This window comes from Mesocricetus auratus, unplaced genomic scaffold (assembly GCF_017639785.1).
Source record: "Mesocricetus auratus isolate SY011 unplaced genomic scaffold, BCM_Maur_2.0 Super-Scaffold_100691, whole genome shotgun sequence".
Taxonomy (NCBI): Eukaryota; Metazoa; Chordata; class Mammalia; order Rodentia; family Cricetidae; genus Mesocricetus; species Mesocricetus auratus.
The window spans coordinates 60,352,013-60,370,220 of NW_024429267.1; the positions used below are offsets into that span (position 1 = coordinate 60,352,013).

At 41.8% G+C, this 18,208-nt stretch overlaps 1 protein-coding gene across 6 annotated transcripts in view; it reads right to left on the reverse strand.

Annotated features, from left to right (window-relative positions):
- Positions 1-18,208, reverse strand: part of Fyco1 (FYVE and coiled-coil domain autophagy adaptor 1) — a 77,216-nt gene that overhangs the window by 49,033 nt on the left and 9,975 nt on the right. For 5 of the 6 annotated variants that reach the window (XR_005874678.1, XM_040739583.1, XM_040739582.1 and 2 more), the window contains exons 2-7: positions 13,306-13,456; positions 10,483-10,589; positions 8,912-9,037; positions 4,343-4,449; positions 2,948-3,091; positions 373-463 (exon numbers count right to left, since the gene is read on the reverse strand). Coding sequence is in view for 5 of the 6 variants with exons in the window: in XM_040739583.1 (XP_040595517.1) it covers positions 373-463; positions 2,948-3,091; positions 4,343-4,449; positions 8,912-9,037; positions 10,483-10,589; positions 13,306-13,360 (630 nt within the window). In the remaining variant the exon portion in view is untranslated. Of the gene's footprint in view, positions 1-372; positions 464-2,947; positions 3,092-4,342; positions 4,450-8,911; positions 9,038-10,482; positions 10,590-13,305; positions 13,457-14,959; positions 15,551-18,208 lie in introns of those variants that run through there. The other variant, XM_040739584.1, reaches the window with a different exon arrangement.

Consider the following 18,208-nt stretch of genomic DNA (forward strand, 5'->3'; position numbering starts at 1 on the left):
GAGTTTAGTTTTAAAAGAACCTAAATTTTATCTGGCTATAAAAATCTAAATTCCACCGGTCGGTGGTGGTACACGCCTTTAATCCCAGCACTCGGGAGGCAGAGGCAGGCGGATCTCTGTGAGTTCGAGGCAGGGCTGGACCGACAGCCTCCAAAACAATACAGAGAAACCCTGCCTCCTAAAACAAAACAAAACCAAAAGAAAAAAGAAAAAAAAATCTAAATTCCAGGACATAGAGGATACAGTTTAAGGGGGTTATATCACTCTACTTAGAACAACAAGTAATTGAAAAGATTACCCTTGAGTTGCTAGGGGAAAAGACATACCCTGGTCACCATAACAGGGTGCTAATCCCAGCCTTTCTGACATTACCTGCAAGTAGTTGCTCACTAAACTGCTCATGCTGGAGCTTCGGCTGGGGGGTTTCCACATATAAGCAGAAGAGCCAGTGCCCAGTGTCCTCCTGTGGGGGCCACAAAACAGACACAGTTGTATTCATATAAGAAAACACACACACACACACACACACACACACACACACACACTAAGATAGTGGTGCTAACAGTTTCTAGGCAACCAGGTGGTGGTAGGATATGGCCTGGATGTCATGTGAATATGTCTACTAAAGGGTTCATATGTTGGTTCTTAGAATGGTGATACTGAGAGATGATGGAGTCTTTTAAAAATGTCACTGGTATAAGCCCTTAGATTAACTGGGGGTATGCTGACTGAAGGCATTATGGGACTCTAACCTCTGTCTTACTATTTGGGACATGTGATCTCTTACTTCTGCATAAAATCCACCCCATCTCCGTTCCATATGACACCTACTCTGAACTAAACAAGCCACCCTCTTTATTTCCCCCCTAAAAGGAAGACTTTCAGACTCTTTTTTTTTTTAATTTAAAGATTTATTTTTGTGTGTGGTGTATGTGTAAGGGGGGGAAGGCCAGAAGAGGTTGTAAGCTGCCTGACATAGGTTCTGGCATTTGAACGTGGGTCTACTGGAAAAGCAGGAAGCATTCTTAACTGCTGAGCCACATCCCCAGACTAGAAACGCCTTTTCTTTATAAAGTTAGTCTGCCTCAGGTTTTTCATTACAATAATAGATAGATGAATGCAGGAGTACTCTTTCTTAGATGGAGCACAAAGAGGAAAACACACTTCTCTCCAAAGAGCAAATCTCCATGGGCTTGAGGCAGGTACTACATTGCTATAGTTTAAACATCATGGCATGGGGGTTAGAGATAGCTTAGCAGTTAAGAATGCTTGTTATGCAATCATGGAGACTGGAGTTTGGATCCCAGCACCTATGTAAAAAACCAGGTATCCCAGACACCCTTGAAATCCCATCTCCAAGAGAGGTGAAGACAGAGAAATCATGTGGGTTTTCTGGGTTCTAGCTTAGAAGAGAAAACTCCAGTCTCAGCTTCAGGAAGACATCTTGCTTAAAAAAATAGGTGTAAAGGAATAGAGGATAACTGGTGCCCTCCTCTGATATCTATGCCCATACACACATGCATACACTCACACATAACACACACAAACAAATGAATCTAAATACTATAGCTTCCCTTTACTGTCTAAAAAAAAAATCCCAGGAAATACATTTTCCAATTTTTAGTTGTTTCTTTGAGTTTTAGGGATCTGTCACTATCTATTTTCCAATGAGGAAAAAACAGCATTTAACCTAGGTTTTTTTGTTTGTTTGTTTTTTGTTTTTAAGTCCTACTGTACAGAGAGGCTCATCTACAATGTAGTCAAAGACCTGATTGCACTTCATGTGGACATACTGGACCGGGCAACTATACAAGATCTCCTTTGCTGAACAAAGTTCTACTGGATGGTATGGGTCTGAAACACAAGAGGCTTATGAGATAACTCTCAATTCACAGGAACATTGTAATCTAATCTCACCCTACCAGAAACAACCTATAGTTTTTGAACTGTCAAACCTATTAGTCCCCTCAGCCTAGCAAGGACCTTAGTCAAGAGGGCCACACAATTGCACACATGTGTGAGATGTGAGGAGGGAGGATGCAGGAAGGAAATTCTTGGTACATTATCACTGTGGAAAGGTGGAACAAGTCTAACTCCACCAGGATGTCACACCTGGTTATGGTTACTTATACAGTAGAATATTCTACACCGTGGGTCTGTTAATCTGTAAATATTTTGAGCTTGTGAAGTAAACAGTCTGCATCACAACTACTACTGCATGAAATCTGTCACAGAATATGTAAAGAGATGGGCCAAGTTGCTTCACATAGTTGCTCCTACCCTACAGCCATAGAATCACAAGTGTAAACACAAGTGAAGCTAAACAATGTGAAATTAAAAAGGCAAGTATGAAATAATAGCTTCCTCATGATTCACTGTGCATAACATTCTGAAATTATATAGAATGTAGGTATTATCATAAAAGATTTACATATACATAAAAATACATATAGTGAAAACAAAGCCTTGCTATTGACATGCTTCAACCATAGTGCTGTGTTCACTTCTAGAGAGGAAGAAGGGAAAAAGACAGCAGGAAGGTGGGGCCTTAGTTAGAGCTACAGTGTTTTATTTCTAAAAAAAAAAAAAAAAAAGAATGTATCATACAGAAGAAAGTATAAGTATCAGCCTGAAAGGTCTCCCATTGGGCAAATATGTCCAAGTTAAGCTAAAAAATAATAACAGAATGTAATCCACTGAACAACAACAGAACAAGACAATTCCTCAAACAAAACCAAAAAACCCACCACCACCAAAAAAAAAAAAAAAAACACAAGTCAATACTGAGATAACTGAATAAATAAATGGGGAAGGCAGAAAAAAATTAGTTGTGAAGCTATATGCAATTAACTGAGCAAGCAAAATGGCTGGGCAGATGGGTGGCTGTTTTCAAAACATTGAACATCTCTTTCCTTAACTTTTTAAAGAAAGCAGTTCTCCAAAGTACCTGGCAAATGTCGGCCAGGCGGCATCCAGGTCGTAGCCCCTTGATGCTAGATCAAACTGAACCTCAGTCAGCTCATATAGTTGGCCCACAATGTCAGAGCTCAGCTTTGGCTTCAGAAAGGGGCTTCTTGCATAATACCAGTCACTGCAGAAAACATACACTGTGTGAATTGAGGAGAAACAAGGATAAGCAAAGAATGAATCTACTCAAACTGTCCTGTATGGTTCTGCTTCATCAAACCCAGTAACCTATTTTAATAAATAAAAATAAATAAATGAGCAAACCATTTTATCTTTCACTGGTGAACCATAGGTTCTCAAATAAGCTATCTTTGTTTCAAAGAAACTGTTGCAATTATCTGGATGTTTATTTATATAATACCTTTTTTTTCTGCAAAGAATTTGAGATACTTAAATCTTAGTGACTTGCCAAGAAAGGGTAACTGTAGGGCAAGATAACCTCAGCTTTTATTCCTTTCACAGAATCCAACAAGACACACTGGGCTCACTTCTAACTTCTGTTCAGACATTAAAAGTCAAGGAACAAATGTCTATTCAGAAATGTTATATGTGCATTGTTATTGTGGCTTATCCATTTCACACGAAGCAATAAGTTTACAATATAGTACTGATAAGTCTAAAGAATTAATTACTTGGCTCATATTTGTGGTCTGTGATACTAAATTGTTTATGGCAGTCTTTACCACATACCTAGAATAATATACTCTTCAAATCAAATGTATAAATGTTTTTAACTCACAAGCCTGCCACATGTGTAAGAATGCAATCAGCCTTAAAGGCAACAGAATAAAGCTAAACATTTGCTTGTTATTTTTAAATTCAAAAGTCCTTTCTTTCATTAACTCAAATGTCTAGTGAGAGGCATAGAAAACGATCTGACGCTCCCTTACTTTCACTCCTCAGGCCCACCTCTCTCTTTCTCTTACTGTTTCCTGGTGAGGCTGCAGCACTTATGAGGTCCAGAGCACTCACAGCAGCTGCCCTAAGGTCTCCAAGGAGCCATGATATGCTGATGGGCATTGGCTCTGTGGTAGGTGGGGGTCCAGGCTGAGTAAAGGAGAACCACACGGGCAACTCTTGAGGGAAGCAAAGGAACACTGGCTCCAATGAGCCACCACCCATCAGGAAAAGACATGTGGTACCAGGAGTGAAGAGCTCTGGCTCTAAGCTCTAGTACCACAGTTGGGAACATGAGAGAACTACAAAAAGGTGGTATTCCCCCTCTTTACCACTTTTACCCTATGTGCTCAAAGACTGGTAAGAATAATGGCTGTAGAAGAAACCAGAGGCACCTGCCACTGGCGTTCTGGCTTGTCCGACATAATTTCTGTTCATCAGTGCTATTGGGTTACGCCCAGCACAGTCTTGCAATTACCTGGTCACTTTAGTGTTCATGAAGCACTGCTGCAAAGTGTCTGCCAACCTCTGGTGCACCAAAGAGTAGCGAATGAAAGCTCTGCCTTTTCCCAGAGATGTTCGGAGCTGAAAACACAGATTACATCGAGATAAACACCTCCTCACGGAGAATTAGCAAAGGCCACAAAATAGGACAGAACATGCCATCCAACCCTACTCTGACACCAGCAGCCCTCATACCCATCAAAGGACATGAAACATCTGGCACTGTCACTCTAGAGTGAAGCGTGAAGTGGGTGGGCTTATCACAGGCCTCCATCTGAGACTACTCTGCAGCAAACATGTGAAGAAAGATATGTGGATGGGAGTCAAACACCTGCACCTTGAATGGAGTCACTCTCGCTCTTCTTCCTATCAGAATCTCTGAGTCGGACAGGAAACTCCTTGATTTAATCTGGAGTAAGGTATGAAACCTGGAGGTAACTGAAGGGCTTCTCACATAGAAACTATAGGAGGAAGGGATGGTAAACTTGGTTGGTGCTGGGCTTAAGGTACTAGGGGGTCAGGCTCAGGGAGAGAGAGGCCTCAGTGGCTTGGTTGGGACATGTGTAGAAAGGGGGGAGAATAAAAAAAGTGGAATTGGGTAAGAGGAGCTCTGTAAGCATGAGTTTTCTGGCCCGTCTGGTCCTGTGGCCCTTGCCCCAAATGAACACATGGACATTATATTAGTTATAAATCTGTTGGCCAGTGACTACGGTTTCTTATTGGCTAGCTCTGTCTTCTATTAATCCCCATTTCTATTAATCCATGTATTTACATGTGGTCTTGGCTTACCGAGGAATGTGGGACCTGCAACTCCTTTGCCTACAACATGATAACTGCTCAGGGTCTCCACAGAAAAGAGAGCGATTTCCTGTTTGTCTCTGCTTATATCCTGATTCTGCCTATCTATGTTACTTCCTATCTATCTGTACAGACTTCCAGACTCTATGGTTAGCTAGTGGCAAATTTCTGCCCAGTTATATCACTTCCTATCTGGCCAATCAGCCAATCAGTGTTTTATTCATTAACCAATAAGAGAAACATATACACAGAGGATGTTTTGTCTCCTCTGTCTCTATCAAACCATCAAACCCTCATGTATCTGTTCATGCTTTCCTAATTGGGCTGGTTTCTTTTCAGATAAGCCAACTCATTACACTTAGTCAATGTGCTATGGATGAGAATACAGCTTTCCAAGGAGTCTTGTACCCGGAAGTATATATCATAGAAAAGTCCAAGTATCCACAACTCTACAATGACTTTGATGACAAAGCCATGTAAAAGCATAAAGGGATTCATCTGAGGTTTAATCACTTACAACATGGCATGCTGGGCAGACTCTACAATGAGACTGCAATGCAGAGTCCTACAAGCTGTGGGCAAATGGCAGCCAAGACAAGTGAATTAAAGTGAACTGCCATTGAGGCCATTAGAGAGGTTTGAAAACTAAGATTCATAACCCTAATATATCAGTCCCAGAAACAGCCAGGCATTCAAAGCACATTGAATCTACTATAGGTATCTATTGGAGCTGAGTAGAGAAAGCAGAACCAACACCCTCTCATCCCCTTAAAGATCAGTATGTGGTAGGATAGGGATGACAGTAGTTTGGTCAAAAGAGGGTCTTACTATTGTCTACCACATTAAGGTACCCTAGATTGAGACAGGAAATATGTGGCATACCACCAATAATGCTGCAAACATCCCAGGAGCTTAAGTTAACAACTTTAACTCAGAGGCATTTCTCACTTTGAGTCATTCTTACTGATGACTCAAAGAAATAATATGAGGTGATTTTAAAAGACATGAAACCTCATGACCTATGGAAGCCATAAGACATTTCGCCATGCATAGTCACAATGGCTGAAATGGAGGTGGGCATTAAGACTGACTTGATATAAAGCACTAAGGTATGCTTCCAAATAGTTATCTCAACAGATGCTTAGAGGACAACCTCCATGCCAACATCCATGTACAAACACTTTCTTCTCTGATGAGTGAGGCGAGAACAAAGAGCTCAGTGGGGACAATGGGGACATCTGGGTAGCCAAGAACAGCTAGGCAAGGTGCCTACCCACATACTCCAAAACTGGAATAATGGTAGAATTTAATCAGACTTCTCTGCCCACAAAACCACTCTTGTCTGCAAACTCTCAGAGCAGGAGTGAATCCTTATTCCTCCTACATGACAGTAAAACTTCTTAAACGATAACATTTGAGCTCATTAGCTGAACAGATGATTATATAAGGGAGCTAGCTACTTACTTTAAAGGAGTATTTTTAAATGTTCTTCAGGAAAAGGAATATTACCTTTGTACTGCAAATGAAAGTAACTACACATACCACATTTGAAAAAAAGTGTTTCAGATCATAGGTCAGCTTTCATCATTCAATTCCCGGTTTGCTTAACATCCCATACACACCATGCTGAAAAGGCACACAACAGCAGCATAGGACACGAGACCTGCAAGGAATGTGGGCTGTCTCTGCTTTAAACCAGACGACTGTGCCATGTGTCGGGAGCAGAGCGGGCCTCCACATACTTCAGGGAAACCCAGTTCCAGAAGAACCCATTTTGAGCCTCTGCAAGTGGTTCACTAGAATCTTTACATGTTAGCCCAAATGGCTATCTCCTGTCCCAAAGGCTCCCGAGGAGTACTACAAAAGGTTCTGACCCATTAAATTCTAGTTACACTTGAAGAACCATAGAGCACCAAATACTGGGGTAACTTAATATCCAGCAGTTTTCCCACCTAGTGACATTGCAAGACAGAGAACGGTTTTCAACCACAGTTAAACAACTGGGCCCCCTGGGAAATCACCTATAATGCCACTAAAACCTGCATGAGCAAGCCAGAAGTCAGCACACAGCTTCCTTAACTTCTTTAAAGTCTATTTGCACGGCCTCAAAAAGTCTGAATGCATTATCAAGAGAGTAGAAAAACTGCTAAAAAGGAGACTGTTTTAGAAAATATTTCATGACCCTAGGAATGAAGACTAACTTACTGTTAGACTTTACTTGTCCAAAGTCATACAATTGAAGGCTTCAGGGCTGATACAATGGGTGAGGAATTGGGGAATAGGGTGAAGTGGGAACCTTTCCAGATTCCTGATACACACTGCTCTACATCGTTTCTTACTAACCTCACAAGACCAACCACACCACACTGACATTAAAGATACATGCAGGACCAACACTTCAGAACTGTCGTCTTTCCTCACCTGCCCAGAGTCAGAGGGGGCAGCTGGTAGAAATCACTGAGCCTTAGATGTCGGTGTGCTTATACTGTTTCCATCTATAAGAAGAAAACCATGGCTCCAGATGGTATTCCCGTGAGTGCTATTGCTAGAAAACCCAACCCTCTAACACTGTGGTCTTTGAGGTCAGCCAAAGAACCTGTGTGCCGATTTTAAAGTGATTCGACACTTGTCAGAGATGCTGACGAGACAAAATGCACAAACTTTTCTAACCTTTCTCCAAATTTTGGGCTCACTTGCTCTCCATGTATGTGCACTTCACTTCTGGGTTGATTGGGCTGATGAGAAAGGGAGAGTCATTGGAGATGGGGATGGGAGAGAGGTATGAAGGAAATCATCTAAGGTTTAAGCACTCATAATATAGTGTGCTGAGCAGACTCTACTATGGGCATCAACACAGGGCCTTCCAGCTTTGGTGTAAAGCAGCCAAGATAAATGATAAAGGAACGGCCACAGAGGTCTCGAGACAGGATTGCAAATTAAGATCCACAAAGGAAGAAGGGTGCCTAGTGCGATGTGGTATATTTGTGTTTCTTTAGAAGTTTCTAGTAAGACAAAGCCACAGCATTCAGGACCCAGCTAGATGTAGGATGTTACTTAGCAGCACTGCATGATAAGAAATATCCTTGAGAGTCTACCTTACTCTCCTCACTTCAAATCTAAATTTCCTGAGCAAACTGCTGGAAAAGTTGCCTAGCAACTCTAAAAATTTTTCTGGTTTATATTTATTATTTTGCGTGTGTGTGCGTGCGTGCGTGCGTGTGTGTGTGTGTGTGTGTGTGTGTGTGTGTGCCAGGCCATGTATGTGTCATGGCATATGTAGGGATATGTAAGGAGGTCAACTTGTAGTAGTCTGTTCTCTCTTTCAACCATGTGAGTTCTAGGAATGAAACTTTGGTCATCAGGCTTGGTAGCCAATGCCTTTATCTAAAGAACTGTCATGTAAGCCCCCTGACTTAGCAACTCTAAAGAAAATGATTTTTTTTTAAAGGGAAGCAATGTTGCACAATTTCAAAAGGTGCAAGAACAGAGACTTTATAATATGGATTGCCCAGTTGGGAAGTAACATTGAGGACCTAGCCCATTTCTGCTAAATCTAAACTCAGGTAGTTTCCATGAGCTTAAATAATATAACAGGAGCCCAGTGTGCCTGGATTGGATTTCTTGGCTTCTTGGTCACCCATAGACTTCATGCTATATTTGGTTATTTGTAAAAGAGGTATTCACAAAGAAGCTTTAGGCAGGTCAGTGGAAGACAGGTAGTCCTTCCCTTCATGGCTTCACTTACCTCAGAGATGGACCTAACAAATCGGATCCCATCATTTGCTCCCTTCACCTTGGCTAGGCAGGCACAGAAGTAATCCCAGTAGTCCTTCTTGCTACCTAGGAGGCTAGTTTTCTCCTTCTGATCAAACTGGGCAAAGAAAGGGACAGAGAGGAGGTCTGAGTTCACTGTGTTCTTGTTCCATTAACACAATAACTATTACTAGCTCCCTGGGGACAGGCACTGAGGGAGGTCTCTTGATGGTCTTACTTAAATTAGCAAATCAGAGTATGTTAATTTCAAAACAAGAGTGTTTTAGTTTACAAAGTTTAGATGTGATAACTGAGGCTAGTAAATACCAGCTCAAGGTCATATAACTGGTAAGACTTAAGAATAGTTGTTATCCCAAAAGATTTATCTCTTGATATTTGCCTAGCATATACAAAGCCTGAGTTGTAGTTCCAGTATTGCAAGCTAGTTTGACTAATTAATAGAAAAAGAAAGGGAGGTAGGGAAGGAGGGAGAAAGGAAGGCAAGAAGGAGAAAAGGAAAGTAGTTAAAGGAAAAAATATTTATTTTAAGGGTTACTATCATAATTTGGTGGAAAACTTCCAATATGATAAGGGAACCGAGGCAATGACATTTATCCATTTCTCAACTCTCAAGAGTCATTACTATCTTAAAAATACATGCAAAAAGTCAAATTAATGTCAGTGTTGAGTACTTTCAAATTCAAAACCAAGATGGGCTGAACTGGAAAAGCTTAAATAAACAAAAACAAAAACAAAAAATCCAAAGCACACCATCATAACCACCCGGTATCAAAGAACTAGCTGGAGACGTAAGATGAGTTCTTCCATGCCTATCTTTATTTCTAGCAGCTCTCTCACCCTATGTTCTTTGGTAGGGTGTGATACTGTAAAGTTTGGTAGGTATCTTTCTACACCATTGATAGAATTTCTCCCTGGTTATGGAGCAAGATTCACATACGCTACTATCAAAACAAAACCCAGAACAAACAGTGACACCTCACACAACTGTGGTAAAATAACTGCTGGTCCATTTCTTTCCTGCCTATTTCAAAAGTATGTACTTCCCAATCAGCAGAGTTGTCTGGGTCAAGTTAAGCAGACACGAAAGTTACACCATGAAAAACGTTAAAAGAATGTTGGCTTGACTAACCCTGGTTCAGAAACAGCCAGCTCCACAGTAACCGTGCTTGAGGAGCAAGGCTCTGAAATGGGCCTTGATCTTCCAGAGTCTGCACTATTGGAATCCGCCTCTATCCCTGGCTATATACATATACTGTGTCTGTAAGGGCGAGACACTACAAGGTTGAACAAGTTCTCAAAGGGTGGAAGTAACTATCCTACTCTACAGTTAAGAGGACTTAAATCTTAGAAGAATGTTTTTAGTTCCCAGAACTCACTGGGGAGGACTGAGCTCTTGGGACTGCTCTGACTCTTAGTTTCACCACAAGGGCTAAATTGCTCCATTGTGCTTTCTGAACCACATCCTGGAAACTGGTAAGAGTCACTCAAATAGGGAACAAGAGACAACTGTGACAAAACCAACACATGACAAACGCCACTTACTTGCAGAAGATACTCAAGTTTATAAGAAAACTTGTGCAAGCTGGTGCTGTCATCTGTGATGGGTTCTCCGCCTTCCTTAAATTCATTGCTTAGTTCTGTCACTGCATCTTTAAGACAACAAACAGGAACATGTGACTAGAGAGACATATTTGTCTACTTACACTTTAACAGCCCTAAAATTAGCATGCATCTTAGATGTGCTGACAAGTAAGTCTGAGAAAGCAGAAATAACACCAGGAAGTACAAGGATAAGTGGTCAGTAATGGTCACCTTAGAAACACACAGAACTTGTAAATATTCATGTGTGTATCCACCACCAAGCTAGTACTGTGTGTACACAGTCAGCCAACAAATGATTGTTATGCAGATTAATCAACTGCAGTATCACAAAACAGACTTGGGACAGTGAAGGGCAAGAAAATGGCCAGGATAGTCTGTTTTGTGATGACAAAACACCCGATTCTGGGTAATCACAAAATAAAAATATTTATTTAACATTTCAGCAGCCCTGGAATTGGGATTTATGTTAGATGTGTTAAAATATAAGGCAAAACTTTCTCTGCAATGATTCGTTAAACAAGAAACACACCTAAAAACGAGGCATCAATTTTGAAGGCCCCAAATGGTGGTCTTTGGCATTTGACAGTGTGAAGTTCCCATTCATAACTTGCCCCCACAGGAATTAAACCATATATAAAAGACCAGTCTGTGAAACCAGCATTGAGTTCTTTTCAGGGTGGTCATAACCTATTACTAGACTCTAAATAGGTTCCACTTCTCTTCAATAGCAGGAGCCAAGCTTCTGGCACAAACTAAAGCATTTACTACAACCCTATCAACACAGGCTAAATACAAGTTTCAGAGCATTAGCAAGACAAGTGCCTAAGAGGGGTCAGACCTTTACAAGTATTTTTCATTAATGGAGTGTCTGCCTTATTTCAATAAGCCTAAGATGTTATGTAATATGCATCTAAATTTCAGCACTGAGAAATGACAAAAAAAATTAAATACAACATGGAATCCAGGAAATCTCTTATTATTACCCCCCATTTTACAGATACAGGATACAGGGGCCAGAGACTCATTTTAAGATCCTGTTGGCAAACAGCAGAACTCTAAGCAGACATTGGTCCCCTCACCTCTCAGTGTGCAGTTTGTTCCCCTTGTGTGTTGGTTGGGTTTGATGACAGGATGTAGGTTTCAAGACTACTTACTGTGAGATTTCTGTGAAGCTAATATAGATTCATAAGGTTTTCTTTGAAAACTAGCCACTGTGACATAGAAAAGACTATTTTGTGGTAAAACTTCTAAAGGCCAATGGCAAACACAGATTTGACCAAACTGTCATTTATTTTCTCTGTATGTCTGTATAAACAAAACAAAACAAAAAACACTAAACATTTTAGCTGAAAGTGTATAACCCCAAGCTTTGTTCCATACTGGTTTTGTGACAGTAAGATACTCCACTGTGCCTATGTCCTTCACTGCAAAATGATAGCAACAATGGAACCTACCTCATAGGACCAAATGAGAAGATTCCACAGGTTATCAGTAACACATATGCACAGCAGTGTCTTTCTTATGTACATGAAACACCATATAAAACATGACTCAAAAAGTTTTGGATCTTGGTGCATTTCATTTGTCAGAGTTTTTTTTTTTTTTTTTTTTTTTTTCGAGACAGGGTTTCTCTGTATTGTCTTGGAGCCTGTCCTGGAACTCACTTTGTAGACCAGGCTGGTCTCGAACTCACAGAGATCCGCCTGCCTCTGCCTCCCGAGTGCTGGGATTAAAGGCGAGCGCCACCAATGCCCGGCTCAGAGTTTTAAATTATGAATGTTCAATAAGTAAAGTGTTTCAAAATTCCAAAACATCAAAAAATATTACAAAATATTATGAAATCAAACAAATCAAATATCTGAAACACTCAACATGCATCAGCTATGAGAGGTCCCAAAGCACTACAAAAAGTAAATCTGAGAAAATGGCCTGGACCTTGTTGGCTTTGGATTGCAGATGCAGACTGTGGACTGCACTGAGGCTGTCCCAGCCTTTACTATAAGATCTCTACTTTTTGTCTAGGGCAAGCAGTCAGGAGCCTAGACTTCTCGGCTGTCAGGGCAGTGTCACTGTGACCTCTGCAGGCACAGCTCTATGGCAAACGTGTTGGAGCTCCAGAGGCTTACAAACATCAAGCCTGGCAGAGTGGGGGATGAGAGACCTACTAATGTCTGGCCCTTGGGAAGTCATCTAATAGGGTAAACTTGGGTCTCTGCAATTCACAGACATGCTGTTATTCCGTTAAGGTCTCGCTGCAGTTTTATCTACTTCCCCTCTCTTGCCTTTCTCCAACAGGGAAGGGCTACAAACCCAAGTGGCTCCCTCAGGAAGCCCATAGGTAGTAGGCCTGGTACTGGGGCTCGTGTGGGGAGATGTAACACAAAACCTCCAAGTACCTCACCTGCCTTCCTGCTTGAAGAGATGAGAATTTTCCTTTCCCTAAAAGTCAAGCTCATCAAAGCCCAACAAGGAGTAGGGGCGATTCCCCTAGGCAACTAGGCAGTTTAAAGCACCCATAACTGAAACTAGTCCCCATACTTTTAGTGCTATTTGATTTTATTTACAAACTAGCTGTGCTGCTCTGAGAGGAGTGTGAGGTAAGCCCTCCCAGCTGCACAGAGGCTAGATATCTGAGGACCACATGTTTCAATAGGATGTGTACTGTCTGTAAACATGAAACAGCTGAATTTTGACTATCAACAGCCAGGGCACAGGCCCAAGTTCCTTAAAACCAAGCCCAGTTCACTAGCCACTCAATCAGACCTTGTAGATCACGGATGATCCTCTGGAGCTGGGTCTCAGTGTTGCTAGAAGCCATAGTGTCCCCTTTTCTTGGATGTGTAGGTCCACGATAGGCTTTCACTTCAGTGCTGTGTGGCTGCCAGTCAGCAGTGATCAGACTCCATGGTGGCACCTGTGCAAGGAAGAGGCCACAGTTTAAAGAGTGTAGAGGATCTTCACTCTGGTCACAAGGATCCATCAGGTCTCTTTCCTTGAAGAGATGGATTGACCTTTTTTGTGTGAATCTTGTTGGCAGGTATGCTCAGGTTTGCTTCTGACATACTTACATTCTGACACCATGACATGCTTCAAGACTGTTCCTCTGGTTGGTTTTTTGTCAACACAAACTAAATTTTGTTTAGTTTTGTTTGTCAACTTGACACAGCTACAGTTATCAAAGAAGGAACCACAAATAAGAAAATATCTTTTATGACTAACACGTGGACAAACCTCTGGGGCATTTTCTTATTTAGTGATTGATTTGGGAAAGCCCAGCCTATTGTGGTTGGTGGCACCACTTGGTAGGTGGTCCTGGATGAGCAAGTCATGAGGAACAAGTTGGTCAGCAGCACTCTTTCATGGCTTCCCTCACTGATGGAATGTGACTGAAGAGCTTTAAGATAAAGTAAACTCTTTCTTCCCCATGTTGCTTCTGGTCACAGTCTTTATCACAGCAACAGAAATCCTAACCAAAACACAGACTTAACAAGAAGCAAGATCAACTTAATAGCACAGCTGTTCTTTCTGAGCCGCCCATCCTGTCTCTTGGGACAGAGCTGCCTCATATTTCATCCTCAGAAAAGTTTCCAGTGGCTCCCTTACCACTTCCCACAGAGGTCAGACCTGCTTATTTCAAATTCTGATATTCCTAAATCCTGAGGAGCCAGCTCTGTTCAGGGCCATTTTGTTTTCATAGTCCTTTCTAAGGAACAGTTAGAAAGTTCTAACCAGGCAATGTTGGGTGTGAGAGGGCAAGTGACAGGGGATACATACCCTAGGGCTTCTGGCAGGGACAGCCTGGCCTGCCCAGTAGAAAGTGGCTCTACCACTGTCAGTGGTCTGAGCTTCTTCTGCCCTGTGCTCTGCTAAACCCGAGGGTGAAAATACTCCCTGACCTGCCACCCAGGAGTCTACAGAGCCTCCCTCCAGCCCAGGAACAAGGACTATTTTAAGCTCAGTCACAGTTTTCTCCAGAGTCCCCTACTTGGGCAGCTGTTAATGTCATTTAAGGGCACAGCAGTGTTTGAAGACCTACGAAAAGGAATGTGAGCACCTGGAAGGGAGCTATGACCATGCATTTGGACATCAAGGCCTTTCACAACCTTTAATCTACCCTTTAGGTATCCTGTCTGAAGGTGCAATATCTGCTGTAAGGATGGTAGCAGCCACATTACTGACAGCCTGCCCAGGGTTCTGGTCCATATTTTACACAGAGCACTTACTTTTCACAATCATCATGGTAAGGTAAACACCTTTCCTATTTACAAAGGAAAATCTGGTAACCCAAGGCCCAGGGCCAAAAATATACAACTGACTTGTTTACTTACTGTTCCATGTGATTTCAAACCTGGGGTTTTCCCAGTAAATCCTGATGAACCCTTAGGACAACACAATCGTCACTATAGAAGACACTTACCACTTCTACTGGCTCCTAGAAACTATCTTGAACTTCAGTGGTTCCCAATAGCACGACACCCTGAGTCTGTCTAACATATGTTAGCTCTGACTCATTTAATGCCATGGCTCCCTTCTGCTTCAGGAGATGGGGCAAGGAAGCCGTGGAAAGGAAATGGCTCTAGCCATAAACAACTCCAAATATTTACAAGCATTCTAGTGACTGGTAAGGTCAGCATAGGCTTGTCACTGAACAGATGACTAGGGTCTATTTTTAACTTGTAAGCCAACACAGTTGTGACTCAGTGAAAACACAGAGGACTTCTCAGGCCCAGGAAGGAGGAGTCAGGCATTCAGCTAGAACAGTCAGTCCTACTAATGTGTGACACAGGCTTCAGAGAGTCAGGGTTCAGGAGTTCTAGAACCACTCTCTATAAAGGCCCCCAACAAGTACTGGTACCATTCATCAAGGATAACAGACTGGGGACAGGAGTAGTTTATGAGAGGCCTGCTTCCCATCCCAGTGCTTCTCCCAGGTCACACGCTGAACACAGAGACTAGAGAGGGCCAAAACCTATGTTCACTCTTCATACAAGGCCCAGGCAGACAATCTCTTAGTTTGCTTTCCATTACTGTGATAAAACACCATGACCAAGCTGGGTGGTAGTGACTCACACCTTTAATCCCAGCATTCAGAAGGTAGAGACAGGTGGATCTCTTGAGTTCAGGGACAGAAACTCTGTCTCAAAAAACCAAAAACCAAATCAAAACAAAACTCCCACCATGACCAAAAGCAACTTGAGGAGGAAAAGGTTTAAATCAGCTTATAGTTGTAGTCTATAATGAAAGGAAGTCAGGACAGGAACTAGTGACAGAAGCCCGGAGACAGGAACAGAAGGAGAGGCCACAGAGGCACACTGCTTACCAGCTTGCTCCTCATGGCTTGCTTAGCCCATTTTCTTATTCAACCCAAGACCATTTGCCCAAGGGTGGCAATGCCTGCAGTAGGCTGGGCCCTTCCCATACCATTCACTAAGAAAATGCCCCTATAACCTGCCTCTGGGGCAATCTGATGGTGACATTTTCTCTATTGAAATTCCCTCTCCCCATATAACTTTGGCTTGTGCCAAGCTGACCAAACAAGAACATCTACCTAGGACAGCCCCTATTGGTGAGGTAGGAATGACTCTGTATCCTCACTATCTACATATGGCCCTATCATCACCCTTTATTAGATGCTTTGTGCAGGCAGAGACTCACAAGATACAGTCTAGCTTTGCAGAAGCTGAGTTATTGTGTCAGCTAGTTTTATGTCAATTTGACACAAGTTAGAGTCATCTGAGAGGGAGTCTCAACTGAGAAAATGCTTCCATAAGAACAGGCTGTAGGCAAGCTTGTAGGACATATTCTTAATTAGTGACTGATGTAAGATGGCTCAGCTCATTGTGGATGAGGCTACCCATGAATTACTAGTCCTGGGTTCTATAAGAAAACAGGAGAGCCAGTTATTTACAGAGTTGGAGTTTGACTTTGCTTTGTTCAGATTTTGGCAGTGTCCTGGTTCTTTTCTCTTGAAGTAAGAAAGTATCTGACTTATTTTTGATTGTATAGAGACTGAACTTTTTTTTTAAGAATTGGAATTTGTGAGACTACTGGATTTAAGTTTGTAAAATGTATTATGTTGTGATGTTGATATTAATGTGTAACCATGGGGATGAACAAGAAACGAAAGGTTGCAGCTTAACAGTGATATGTTTGTGTGTCAAGTTGACAAGGGGTCAATTGTGCTGGCTAGTTTTATGTCAACCGGACACAAGCAGGTTTGTAGGGTATTTTCTTAATTAGTGATTGGTGTGGGAGGGCCTCAGCCATTGTGGATGGGGTCACTTAAGGGCTGAGTTCTGGGTTCTATAAGAAAACAGGAAAGGTAAGTCAGGAGGAGGAAGTCAATAAATAGTACCCTCCTATGGCCTCTGCATCAGCTCCTGCCTCTAGCTTCCTGCCTTGTCTGAGTTCCTGCCATGACTTCCTTCAGTAATGGACTATGATGTGGAATTATAGGCCAAATAAACCCTTTCCTCAAGTGGCTTTTGGGCATGATGAAATATAGCAATAGTAATCCAATCCAAGAAGCTATCTACCAAGGAGAACAAGAGAAAAACATCTGGTTTCCAGATAGAATACAAGTAGCCCATGCAGGGTTATAGATAACTACTCCTGGGTACTTGGCAATAAAGAGAAATGAGTCATAGAAATTACTACCAGGCATTGAGCCTTCAGGGTGTTGTTCTGAGTTTAAAGAAACCCCTGGAAAGGCTATATTCTTTATGCTTATGTTAATACAATGCTTTTGCAAAGAGAAGCAAGAATACTTGTTGCAGAAAATGGGGAACAGATGGTATAACTGCAAAAGGGCATATGGTGTTAGAGGAAATGCAACAACTGTCATCCACATCTTGTTTATGGTGGCATGTGTAAAAAGTCACATAATGAGCGGGCCTTGGTAGTATACACCCATAATCCCAGCAGTTGGGAGGCTGAGACAAGAAGATTGCTCTGAATTCAAATCCATCCTGTTCTATGTGAGTCTATCTCAAAAAAAAAAAAAAAAAAACCAGAGGACTGGGTATGTAGCCATACGGTAGGTAGTGTTTGTCTAGGATGCTCAAAGCCATGGGTCCAAGCCCCACTACTCAAAAACCCAAACCAAACCAAAACCAAAACCCATGAACAACTACAACAAAAAACAAAACAAAACAAAAACAAAAACAAAACAGGGGGGAAAAAACCATAAATCCCAACAGTAATAAATAAAAACTCACCTAGCTGAATCATATCTCTCCTCAAAGCAGTAGCGTAATAATTTTTAAAAACATGCTGGGTGCTCACAAAAGGATAATTTACTTGTGTATACTGACATGGGATAATGCTCTTATTCACTGTAAAGATTTATCACTCATATTGGTTTAATAAAATGCTGATTGGCCAGTAGCCAGGCAGAAAGTACAGGCGGGGGGGGGGGGGGGCTAGAAAGAGAAAAGGCAGAGAGCCGTCACCAGCTAGACACAGAGGAAGCAAGATGAGAATGCCATACTGAGAAAAGATACCAAACCACGTGTTTAAACATAGATGAGAATTATGGTTTAATTTAAGATGTAAGAGTTTGTTAGCAAAAAGTCTGAGCAACAGGCCAAGCAGTTTATAATTAGTATAAGACTTTGTGTGTTTATTCGGGACTGGAAGGCTAAGGACAGGGCAGGACAGAAACTTC